Source organism: Miniopterus schreibersii, assembly GCF_964146895.1.
Source record: "Miniopterus schreibersii genome assembly, chromosome: 2".
Lineage (NCBI taxonomy): Eukaryota > Metazoa > Chordata > Mammalia > Chiroptera > Miniopteridae > Miniopterus > Miniopterus schreibersii.
The window spans coordinates 104,880,611-104,892,585 of NC_138102.1; the positions used below are offsets into that span (position 1 = coordinate 104,880,611).

The window sequence follows — 11,975 nt, forward strand, 5'->3', positions numbered from 1 at the left end:
TCCTGAGCTAATGGGCCCTGCCTCCTGAAATTGCCAGATGGAACCAGAAACCACTTCCCAAAGACCTTCCAGGGTGCCTGGAACCACTCACCCCGTCTCAGTGGGCACGCTCCCATCCTTCTTACCTCCTCTTCAGGAGCCCAGCATGAGCTCCACTCGGACCAAGACAAGAGGATTTAGTTCCATCTACTCTCCAGAAGTCCAGACCCAGCCCAAGAACCTCGTTGGTCTTCAGTAGAACCCAAGGACTTAAAGATACTGAGAGAGAGGAGAGGAATGAGACCAATACCAACAGCAGAAATGAGACAAAGACAAGAACAAGCCCCCACCAGAAACATTGCTGCCTCAAAGTGAGATGCACAGTGGAAGCAGCTCAGTTTCCTCCTGCTGCTCAAAATAAGCTCTAACTCTGTGTGTGTGTGTCTGTCTGTGTGTGTGTGTGTGTTTGTGTGTGTGTGTGTGTGAGAGAGAGAGAGAGAGAGAGAAAGAGAGAGAGGGGGGGGGGGCAGAGAAGTGAATAGTAATGGAAAAGACCCAGAATCCTTTTGCACCAACATGGCTGCATGTGATGTCTGCAAACTATTGCTATTAAAAAACTTCTAAAAACATCTTTGCAAAGCCCTGATGTAAAGGAATTTTGCATCTCTCTGAGAAAAGGCCAATAGGGTAAGATGCACAGCTGCCGCGCTGGAAGATAATGCGGGTTCGAGGGAGGTGGCAGGAGTGGCTGTAGTGGAGCAGAGGTCCCAGGGAAGAGCAGCCCCTCACAATGGCATGGGCAGGGGTCTCCAGAGGGCTTCTCTACACTCCCCAGGAGGTCCAAGTCCCATGATGGCCTTTTTCTGGCCACTGATCTACAAAAGAAACCACCTGGCTCTGTTCCTGGGGTGGAACTTTGGGGAACACTTCAATTTGCCGGGCAGAGTATACTGGGAAGGGAACTATATTTGGGGAGTCCCTCCCCACATACACACTCCTCCAGGGTCTCAAGGCCCTGGAATCTCCTCTTCCCTCCCCCTCAGACCTAGCTCCTAAGAGACAGCGGTCTCCACTGTGAGGGCAACATTAAAGGCAGAACTGTGCAGAAATTCTGGGGTGGCCTCAGATTCTTCAGTTTAACCAACCTCCAATGAGGAAGTCTAGCCACACCCCATAATCATAGGCAAGGACAGGGCACTGGGCCTTCAGGGACCCTTCTTCTCAGCCCTCTACACTTCAAAGTACAGGTTTCCCACCAGTAATTGGCCCCACTTCTCTCTACAGTAGGCCAACTCAGTAAAACCCATTCATTGTATTTGTAAAATGCCTTATGCTATCAATTATACAATGTTACTTCCATTACCATTTGTCTCGCAACCATCCTGTGAGGTAGTCATGAACAGCCTGTTTACAGCTGAACAAACGGAACCTCAGAGAAGATAAAGAACCCACTCAGCCAGTTTAAGTGGCAGAATAATGCTAGGAATAGCTAAGGTTCACATGTACCAGGTGAAAACTGGTATTAGCCCATTCAACCACCCATTGTCAATACCTACTGCAACACCAATTAGCCCATTGCAACACCCCCTGAAGTAGGTACTAGTATTAGCCCCATATTACAGACCAGGAAACTGAAGGACAGGGTTGAAAACTGGCTCCGAATTATTAGAAGTGTTGTGAGGTTGGAATGTGACATTTCTAATAATGTGCCTAACTACTATTACCTTGTTTTGTGGAGGAGGGGACAGAGAAATTCCAGTTTGGATGCCAGGAACAGTAGGCAAAGGTCACAGGTGTCTACATGGTGGGGGGTGGGGGTGGGGAAAGCAGCAGGGAGCCCTTTCTCCAGGCCCCTTGGCTGTCATGGTTCAGAGCTTCCCCACCATCCTGTGAAGATGACCTCATTGTCGCAGGATGAGCACTTTCTAACCATTGCTCCAGCCCCTCTCAGCATGGGCCATGGCCACCCACATGCCTTTCTGTGGCAATTATAAACTGACAGGGCCTCCAACAGCATCTGACCTCAACTACCGCCTCCCAGACACCAACTGCTAGTCTCTCTAGGACAACCCAGTGTTGTCTTTTGAAAGACTTGCCTTCCCCACCCACCCCGAGAGAACATTTTCAGGCAAATTTATCAACTATTTTAGCCATATAATTTAAAAACCAAGCTTAGGAAGTGCTGTGGCAGATCCTGGCCTCATTTTGTTCTCACAATCCCCATGCCTCTACGTGGCCGGCAGTGAACTGTAAGATCTGGAAATCTCTTTCAGAACCAATGGAACAAATGACCATGCAGATCAACTAGCCTTGCTCTTTACCTGGGAGAACAGAATATTCTTTTGAGTTTTGCCTTCATAGGTCAGAACCATTGTTCCTTTCTGCCATTTACAAAATCACTAAAAGGACAGCAGGTGGCAGCCTGGCTCAAGCTAAAGAGCCATCACCTTGCCTTCAGAGGAACAAAGTTCAAAATCACATAATAAATGACCAGTGTCTGGGGTACAGAATCTTGAAACCCTTCTCTTATAAATGTTGCACATCTTTGGATGACCAAGAATTCAAGGCTGCTGTCAGATCCTCCTCCCTCAGTACAGGGATATATTAACTGAATTCACCTAATAGTTTTGTGTATTTTAATATTAATGCTTTCAGGTAAAATGCTTCTACAGCCACTTCATGACGCTACGTGAAGTTCTGGTTCAGGAGAGCAAAGGAGTGGACATGTCTTAAAATCAGAAAAGTAAATATTGGCGGGGGGGGGGGGCACAAGGGATGTCACAGAACACAAGAGGGAGGTGTTAGAGCAAGAGTTTGACAGAAACGCCAGCCAATCATGATGGGAAATTAGAGAAATGTTGATCTGTAAGAGCATTTCACAGAAAGATGCAAAGGATGTTAGAAACCCCATTTTAACAGGTGAGAAGAGGCTGAAGAAATGACTTGCCTGTCACCTTTAAAATGGCAGAGGTGGGATCTAAACCTAAGGTTCTATTTCTAGGTCAGTGTAGCTGGCAGGGGAGGTTGGTGGGCAGTAATGAGAGGCTTTTGTGGTCATGCAGCTGGATCCCCGCTTCCTTAGGTCGCCAAGTCTCCTCTATGCCTTCACAAGCAGAAGTTACAAGAACCAGATTGACTTTGTTTCACCAAATCAAATAGTTGAAGGCAGAAAAAAGTTAGTGCATTAGGATACAGGGAGTGGTGGTCCATAGTTCATGCCCACTGAGGGAATACAGAATGTGCTGTAACTGAAGCAAAATATTCGAGGTAAGGATATTATTTCTGGGGTAATTTTAAAGCAACACTGCTCAGAGGCTTCTCTAGACCTACCATTCTGTAGTCAAAATTCAAACTTGGCCTTATTATTTCCTTCACAATATCCAGAGCTCACCCGAGAAAGCAAGCATATAGACAGCTTGTGCAAAAGGCTAGGAAAAAACGAAGTTATTTGTAGGCATCACCTTATTCTTCAAGGGCAAAATGCAATCCAGTGTTCTCTACGAATATGGGAAACCCTTAAGTATTATCTATACTTAAAAATGAGAACTCAGAGTGGACACATTATCCCAATACTGGAAATTCTCTGCAAAACTAAATTTACCTAAGAAAAAAGAGAAGTCCTCTTTAGTTACATAGAAGGGTTAATAATCCCCAAAACTTTTAAGTCAATACATGTAAGACTGTCTCATCTGAATTTTCTTCTTAGAGAGAGCCAGCAGAGTCCACCTACACTTTTCTACACTAAAGTTTTTGCACCGATGAAATGTGACCTGATCAGTTCATAGGGTAGTAGCTGGGGTTACATGAACTAGCAAGAGTCCTTTAACAGACCCCTGTGCATATGTGTTCATTATATTAGGTATTGGTTTCATAAACTTTAATAATAAATTAAGAACTGCCCCCTTGGAGTTAGCCCTCCCCTCCATTCTAAACCTCGTCAGAAAGGTTGAGAAGTGAGCTAGGCATGAACACTTTGGTTTATGAATTCAGACTACAAAGTTCCTCAAAATACCTTAAGCTTCAGTGCTGAAATTGAAACTTCAAGTCAGAAATGCCAAAAGCTTTGGTAGTAAAAAAATACACAACATAAATTCATTTTCCATTTGGTTCCTTTTATTAGAAGTTGAGAATACAGCAAGTAGGGAAATCCCATGGTGTGTGGAACCATCACACAGGTGCCTTTCTGAAACCCCAACCTTCTATGATCCCCAAAAATGTGCTTTGTGGCTTCAGCAATTTTTAAAGGGTAAGGAAAAAATACTGAAAAAGGCCACTATTTAATGGTGATAGTATGAAGCTGTAGAGGTCCTAACCAGCCTAGGGCCAAAAAAGAAAATTAAAAATCTGCACAGAGCAAGCAAGCCTCAGACTGCTGAGAGTAAGGCATTCAGGCGCCAACCTGGTGAGTTCTCAGCGAGCACAGTAAGACCACGTGCAGTGAGGCTGTTGGTAGTCAGTTGCACACAGACACAGACATATAAATGGGTGTGCGCACACTCACTCACCCACCCACCCACCCCCACACACACACCCACACACACACACCCTCAAGAGAGATTTTTACTGGATTATACATCGTTGGTGTTAAATTTCATGTTTGCTAGGGGTTTGTGCTATGTTGAACCAGATTCAGCTCCTCCTCTGGGGTGTGGGCTGACTGCTACCTCTGTTGGTGTTTCAAGGCTGAATCTTACACCCCGCACCTCAAAGTGCATGACCGAAGAGCAAGTCTGGCTTCTGATATGTGCTGTTGCTTCCACGGAGCTAAGTGAGCTTCCTTCCAGATGGCCACTGCCCTGCTGGACTGTCCCCTCAGAGGAAGTAATACTGCTCTTTATTCTGTCAGGCACTGAACCATTTCACCCACTGAGTCTTTTGCTGGGTCCACCTAGCACCTAGGGCAGTAACCTTACCCAGAACCAAAATACTCTTAAATTCCTCCCAAGTTCTAAAATGGATTTTTTTTCTTCCTGGTTTGCAGCTTTTGCTGGAGATTGGAAGAGGAGAAAAAGGAGAGAAAGAACTGAGAAAACCCTACACGGAACAAATGGGAGACCCTTCCCACATCCCCAAACACCCAGTTGAGGATGCCAGCCCCCATGCTTAGGGCCTGTTTAGTTCTAATGCACACAATTCCAGGATGTAACAATCACCTGCAGTAAGTAACTGGATGACAGTAAGTAACCTAAGACTCTGGTGCTATGTGAGTGGTTTGCCTATGAGCCAAGATGAGGATTCTATGAACCAGAGCCTTCCCCTAAGACTCTCCCTTCACCATAACGGTACCTCAGAGACAGAAGCAATCTCTTTTTTTACTTCTAGTAGCTCTTCTAAGATACAGCTTTAAAGATCTACTGACTCCCTGGCAATAATATACAATTTCCTTTTAAAACTTGCCACCGTGCTATCCCTTAAAAATGGGGTTCAAGGGCTGCTACTACTCCATGGTGGGTATCGGGCCCTGCTTGGTATTTTTGTTCAAGGAGAGCTGATATGTTTGTCACACTGAGGTTCGCAAACACAGTGTACCAGGTGACACTCACCCTTCCTAACCCAAAGGAAGCATTCTCCCTAGCCCAGTAAATGAGCTCAGGAGGCACCTGGACAAGGCAGACTCTTGTGGCTGGCTTAATGCCAAGAATGATGTCAGAGAAAGGTCATTTTTATTCCCAGGGGTAGGATGGGTAGTTAGGGGCAGTTATTTTAATAAGAGGGATATTTCCAGGGTATCTCAAAACTCCATAACAAGGATATAGAAAACTGTCACATCCCTGCAATCAAATAAAAATCACCACAAAATTCAACAGGATGCCAGGAAGTAATCAGATCAGCCCTGTAGCATTTCCAGAGCTCCTCCTCTGTCTCTACTACCCCTCTGCCAGCATAGTTTCTGAAGCAGGTGGTTCTACTCCTTAGAGTGGGTCATCAGCATAGAAAAGTTGGTCTAAGGACACCTTACCTAGAGCTTTTATCTACCATCCTGTTAGCCATTCACATGCTGCTCCCACTTAGAAAACACATACCATCTCCCTCTACCTCAGGACTCCCCAAGGCTCTTAGGCAGAAGAGTGGTCATGTGACCACTGGGCAGGGGCTGTGCCCTCTGCCCCACCAGGGTCCAGGGTATGTCAGCCTCCAGAAGGCAGCGTGGTGCACCAAGGCATTATGCATTCTGGGCCATCACCTGATCCTCCTACAATCACTTTGTGCAAAATTGAAACAGTGTGTGGTACTTGCATGTTTCACTCTATACAAAAATTCTCCCACCCTCCCCTACCCCTATGTGTTAAACATTTATATAAATTCTTATTTAAACAGTAAGTTAGAAATCTTATTTACATTAATTTGTTTGTTCTCCCAAAAGAGCATCTAAAATCACACACCCACCCCGTAACAGGATATAAATGTTCACCTAAATTGGTTTGTATTATTGTTTTAAGGAGAGAGAAAGGGAGAAGAATGAACTGCCAGCTAAACTGTTTCCCCGTCTTCTACAAATAAATACGATACGGATCAGAAGCCAGTTTGCCAAGGGTCTTGCAGAGCCCTCAATCAAGTACATCCCAAAAAATACGTCAGGGTTTGGGTCATTTCTCCTTTTCTCCAAATTGATGCACTCCATCCTTTGAGGTATGATTTATTTTTGTTTTTCTCTTCTCAGTCATGTGCCACATGGAGCCTCTGGGGTGTCACCAAGCACACGAGGCTGTCAAAGTTTTGGGGCTCCTCTGGTACTGGCATCAATGGCCAGGAAAGGAGAGGCCTGCAGGTGCTGCAGGCCCTGGTTCAGGGTCCCAGCCCTGGCTACTGTAGGTGTCACAGTGCATCCTCTTCACTGCAGCCTCCGCCGATCATGAAACGGAACTCCTGGAGATTTGAGACCCCGTGGAAGTGAACGAAAGCGCCAGCAACCACAAAGATGTGGAATAGCTGATGAGAGTGAAACTGGAGGCAAAAAAAAAAAGAGAGGGGTGGAGAAACCCATGCATTATTAAAAGTCTGCTAAAGGTTCTTAAGATCATTTATGCTGAGCAGAGGGCAAGGAATGGATGTGACAGAGCTCAAATTTGAGGTGTCCACAGGTCTTGGGATATACATTAGGCATATCATATTCTGCTGAACTGAAGGCTAGCTGTCCCCAAAGAAATCAAGATGCTGCCGCTAAGGTCTAGACATGAAAATGTGCACACTTAACAGTGGATTATCTGGTGAACTCAGGGACAAATGATGGACACAGACTCTCCTGCCAACAGATCACAAAGACCCCAACGATCCCCTAATGTCTAGCAGTGGGCTACAGGTAGACAGAAGGGCATTTTCCTTCTTGCTGATGGATGTTTTTGTCATGGACTGAAGCACCTGAGCTATGGTCATTCAAATGTTAGAAAATGCACTCTATTAGAAAACCTAAAGGGATTTCCAGGATCGGGTACAAGGTCAAAACATACAGTGGCTAGAGTTTTTCCAGCTCAAAGGCTCTGGAATTACACAAACAACGTACTATATTGAAAGAATAGGAAAGCAGGACCTTTTACTTCCTTCTCAAGTCAGAAGCTGGCCTACAAATGTGTGATATTATTTATTTAACCTACTCTATAGAATGTTCAAAAGGGGTTATCAAATGCTCAGTGCACCAACCATTACTTCAACATCACACTATCCTGCCCAGCTGGCACGGCTCAGTGGTTGAGCATCAACCTATGATCCAGGAGGTCATGGTTCAATTACTGATCAGGGCACATGCCTGGGTTTCGGGCTTGATCCCCAGTAGGGGGTGTGCAGGAGGCAGTCAATCAATGACTCTCTCATCATTGATGTTTCTCTCTCTCTCCCTCCCTCTCCCTGAAATAGACATATTAAAAAAAAAAAAAAAAAAATCACACTATTCTCTCATTATAGTCTCAAAATTAAAAAGTACAGCAGCGAAAAAGGAAAAGAAAAAGTACAGCAGCAAAACAGTATTTATCAAGGAAAGATACTGATTTTGGAGTGTAAACTAGGTCTATAAGTCACATCCATAGTGATGTTTCCTGGGAAACCAAAGGAGAATCATTTGTCCCTAAAAGGAGAAAAGGTAAAAATCTCTCCATATCAATGCCAAAATTATGAGGAGGCAATCTTGAAGAGACAAATTAGCTAATTTGAAGCTCAAAAGATTGCCTAAATTAGTATTATCTTCATTTTACAGAGAGCGAAACTAAATTTTAAAGAGACTATATATAATCAACTTAATCTATAACAACCAACAACAGGTTAAGGAACAGAATTCCAGAGGTCAGACTTCATATCAAACACCACTCCAATTCTGACTGTTGGAAAAGTTTCAGGCCATCTTCTGTTATAAAATTTTCCGTCTACTGGTCTCTTATATGTTCTTTGCCTCTTCTCTTTCCTCCTCTCTTACCATTAACTGTAATCTAGTTATCTCTACCTCCCATTCCAACCAAACACATATACACACTCATTCTCTCATTACAAGTCGCTAAATTTGGTGATCAAAAAGGACCTAAATAAAAATCTGGCCCCAAAGGGTGCATTGGTAGAAATCTGTTCCATCACCATCATTTCATAAATGAGGAAGCTGAGACAAAGAATGACTAAGTCACTTGCCAGTACAGTGCAGTATACAGGAGCACAGACTCTGATATTAGGCTAGCCTGATTCAAATTCTACCCCTACCACTGAACAGCCAGGTGCACTGGACAAGTTACCTATCTCCCTAAACCTCATTTCCTAATCTGCAAAACAGACACGTTAATAACAGCTGTTATACCTGCTAGGGCTAATATGTTATATGGGTAATCTGTGTGAACTGCTCACTCAGTCCTATGCCAGGCACCTAGTAAGTGCTCAATAAATACAGCTATTATTGTACTTATCACCCAGAGAAACACAACTCATGAGGAAGAATTAGGACTAGAATACACACCTGTCAGGTTTTGAGTCTAAAACTTTTCCAATTATTTCACTTCCTAGTCTGCAAATAACCCACTAAGAGATAAGTATGTATACACAATAGCCACTCTGATCACACTTACCCAGATGTCACACTTGCCAGGAAAGAAGCGTTCAGGGATGCGGGCAGCATACAGAGCAGCCCCCGTGATATAGAGGCTGGCCATCAGCATCAACCAGCCAATCTGTCCTATGGTGGCGGCCTTCAGGAACCCCTCCGAGATGACATAGTGCAAGGCAGGAATGATTCCACTCAGGCCTAGGCCCAAAAACACTCCTAGGAATCACACAAATAAAGCAAAAATACAGAAGAGAAATAAGGAACAAGAAATAAATACTACAGCACAGAACCAGTAATTCTGTAAACTAAATACTTCAAAGTAGAATGCAGTATTAGCTTCTAGTTTGAACAGAAAAAGGTTCTTCAAATCTAGGATACTGCCACCGGAGACAGCACAGCTATGTTCTAAGAGACAGATCTATTTACAAATGCAAGGAGCCTCCTGCTGAGAGGCTTAGCTTAAGGAGTCAGCAGTCCTCAAAGCATGTTGTGAAGTATTTTAGAAATAGACAGCTCTAGGAGTTTGTTTAAACCTCCTTAAATTCTGCCTCTTTATAGACACAGGTTGTAATACAAAGCAATTTTACACATTTTATCTTCCCTTTAAAGCAACAGATATTCTGAGGTAGAACGGGGGAGGGAATGAGAGAGTGAGGTGAGGGTGAGGAAACAAAAGGTAGTTATTAGTTCTGATGAATCCCCAAACTATTTTTGGGAACCACAGCTAGAACTACACTCACCTAGAGGTTTATCCCTCCAAGCCTAAGAAAGAGAGATAGAGATAGATGATGATAGATGATGATGATAGATGATAGATAGATGATAGATAGATAGATAGATAGATAGATAGATAGATAGATAGATAGATAGATAGATAGATGATAGATGATGATAGATGATAGATAGATAGATGATAGATAGATAGATAGATAGATAGATAGATAGATAGATAGATAGATAGATAGATAGATATAGATAGATGATACATAGATACATAGATAGACAGATAGATAGATGCTTCTGAAAGTTCCCAGGCCCAAAAGTACCAATCAGGTACAGAAGTCTACAGAAGTCTATCAGAATCACTCCACCAAGCCCTACCTACTGCCTTCAAAATCATCTACAGCAGTGTTTTTCAAACTTCTGGATATGACCAACTGAGTCTGGATCATGATTTTTTAAATGAACTAAAAATAACAAATATCAGACTGTGTCTCAAGTGGAGAGTTAAGCACTAATTTGTAAAAGTTTTATAATTGCTATTTGTCAATTTGTGTGTGCATGCACGTGTGTGTGCATGTGCGTGCATCCATGCAGGGTTGTAAGAGAAAAAAATGTCATGATTAAAAAAGTTTGAAGGCAACTGATGTAAAACCACTTTGAAATCTGTGTCAACTAAAGCACCACATGAACTCCCTGCAAGAGCTCTAACTGCTCCTACATTTTTGACACAAAGACTTAAGAATGACGCTTGTAAAACAATCACTTGGTAAGCTTTCTCAAAAGAAAGGGGCATACTGCTTGCTTCAGACATTACTACAGAAGCTGCTGGTATGCAACAATACATGTATGCACACATGCATGTTCATTAATAAAACGGACATCAACAGAGAAGAGGAAAATGGCAACGCTCATCTCACAAAAGAAAGAAATCAAGCAGGTCTAAATAAAACTACTTCTTACCTCCACTCCTCACTAAAGAAAAATCACTGTGACCCTGTTCTTTCACTTGTTTTCTTCCTCTACATGCTAAGCAAAGGCTACCAATGGTCTTGCCTGTCACTGTCTCAGTCAAAGCTCAGGAACTTGCTCTTCTGATGTATAAACAGCAGGATGTCCAGCTCTACTCAGCAAAGACGTTCTTATCTCCTGTGCTCAAGCAGGCATAACACCACAGTGAGGTACTACTGAAAGCCAACCCTGACCACTGCTCGTTTGCTCAAACACTTAAACAAGGAAGAGGACAGAGTGTTACAACAAGGTCAGTTCTAACTCCTAATCTTCTAGGTAACTGCAGATGAACCATGTCTTAAATTTTAAATACTCAACAAGTTGTTTAAAAAAAAAAAAAAATTGAAAGGAAAAATACTCCATTTAATACTTCTTATTCATTCTCAGTGGGCACTGGGTTTGATACTGGGAATAGAAAATTCAAGACACAGCCTTGGCTATAAGGAGTCCCCAGTCCAGTGGGAGACAAAAACCTGTCTCTGTTAGCCCTGTAACTTCTGTACTCCTACAGGAAGGTTCACCCAAGGTACTCAAAGGCTTCTGGCTTTCCATATGATCTCCAGCTTAACAGACATTATCCTAAAAATAAAAGGCCTCTTTATCCCTACATCACAAGAGATGTATGGTGCCTACAATAATAGAACACAATCAGTATGAAGTCTTACTTAGCTAAGCAGATTACACATTTTAAAATAAATATACAAAACAAAAATGATAACACCAAAAATACACCTCATGCTGAGAGTAAGAGGAATCGCTGTTTATGTTACAAAGGTTACAGAGCCCGTCTTATCGACAGTGTACGGCCATATACTCAAGTGAACTACACTGCCCCAAACACACTGGCTCACGTAGCTTACCACTGTTCCTCAACTCTAATGAACAATACATTAAAGCCCCTCAAGAGGAGGAGCAATGATTTATTCATCTCTGCATCACGAGTACACAGCATAATGCTTAGACAATGGTAGGCCTTTAGTAAATGACTGGTAAATAAATAACTGTTCAATGTAAAACCTCCACGTGCTCTTACCTGCTCGTACTCCTCGATACTGGGGGGTGGCAAACATGTCCCACTGGGAGACTATAATGGCTGCGATGCCCAGCACACAGATGACAATCAAGTAGATGAAGCAAGGTTGTGGGTTACAGTAGAAAGAATAATAAAGCCAAGGAACAAAACTTCCCATGATCAGAAGAGCAATACCAGAGTAATCCAGTCTAGGACAGAAAAAAAATCCATTTAACG

General features: G+C 43.1%; 1 protein-coding gene across 2 annotated transcripts in view; it reads right to left on the bottom strand.

Moving 5' to 3' along the window:
* Window positions 1–6,317: 6,317 nt before the first annotated feature.
* Window positions 6,318–11,975, bottom strand: part of ADIPOR2 (adiponectin receptor 2) — a 55,526-nt gene continuing 49,868 nt past the window's right edge. The window contains exons 6-8 of one of the 2 annotated variants that reach the window (XM_081130828.1): window positions 11,760–11,947; window positions 9,018–9,211; window positions 6,318–6,924 (exon numbers count right to left, since the gene is read on the bottom strand). In XM_081130828.1, coding sequence (XP_080986954.1) covers window positions 6,796–6,924; window positions 9,018–9,211; window positions 11,760–11,947 — 511 coding nt within the window. In that variant the 3' untranslated portion in view covers window positions 6,318–6,795. The remainder of the gene's footprint in view (window positions 6,925–9,017; window positions 9,212–11,759; window positions 11,948–11,975) is intronic. The other variant, XM_081130829.1, reaches the window with a different exon arrangement.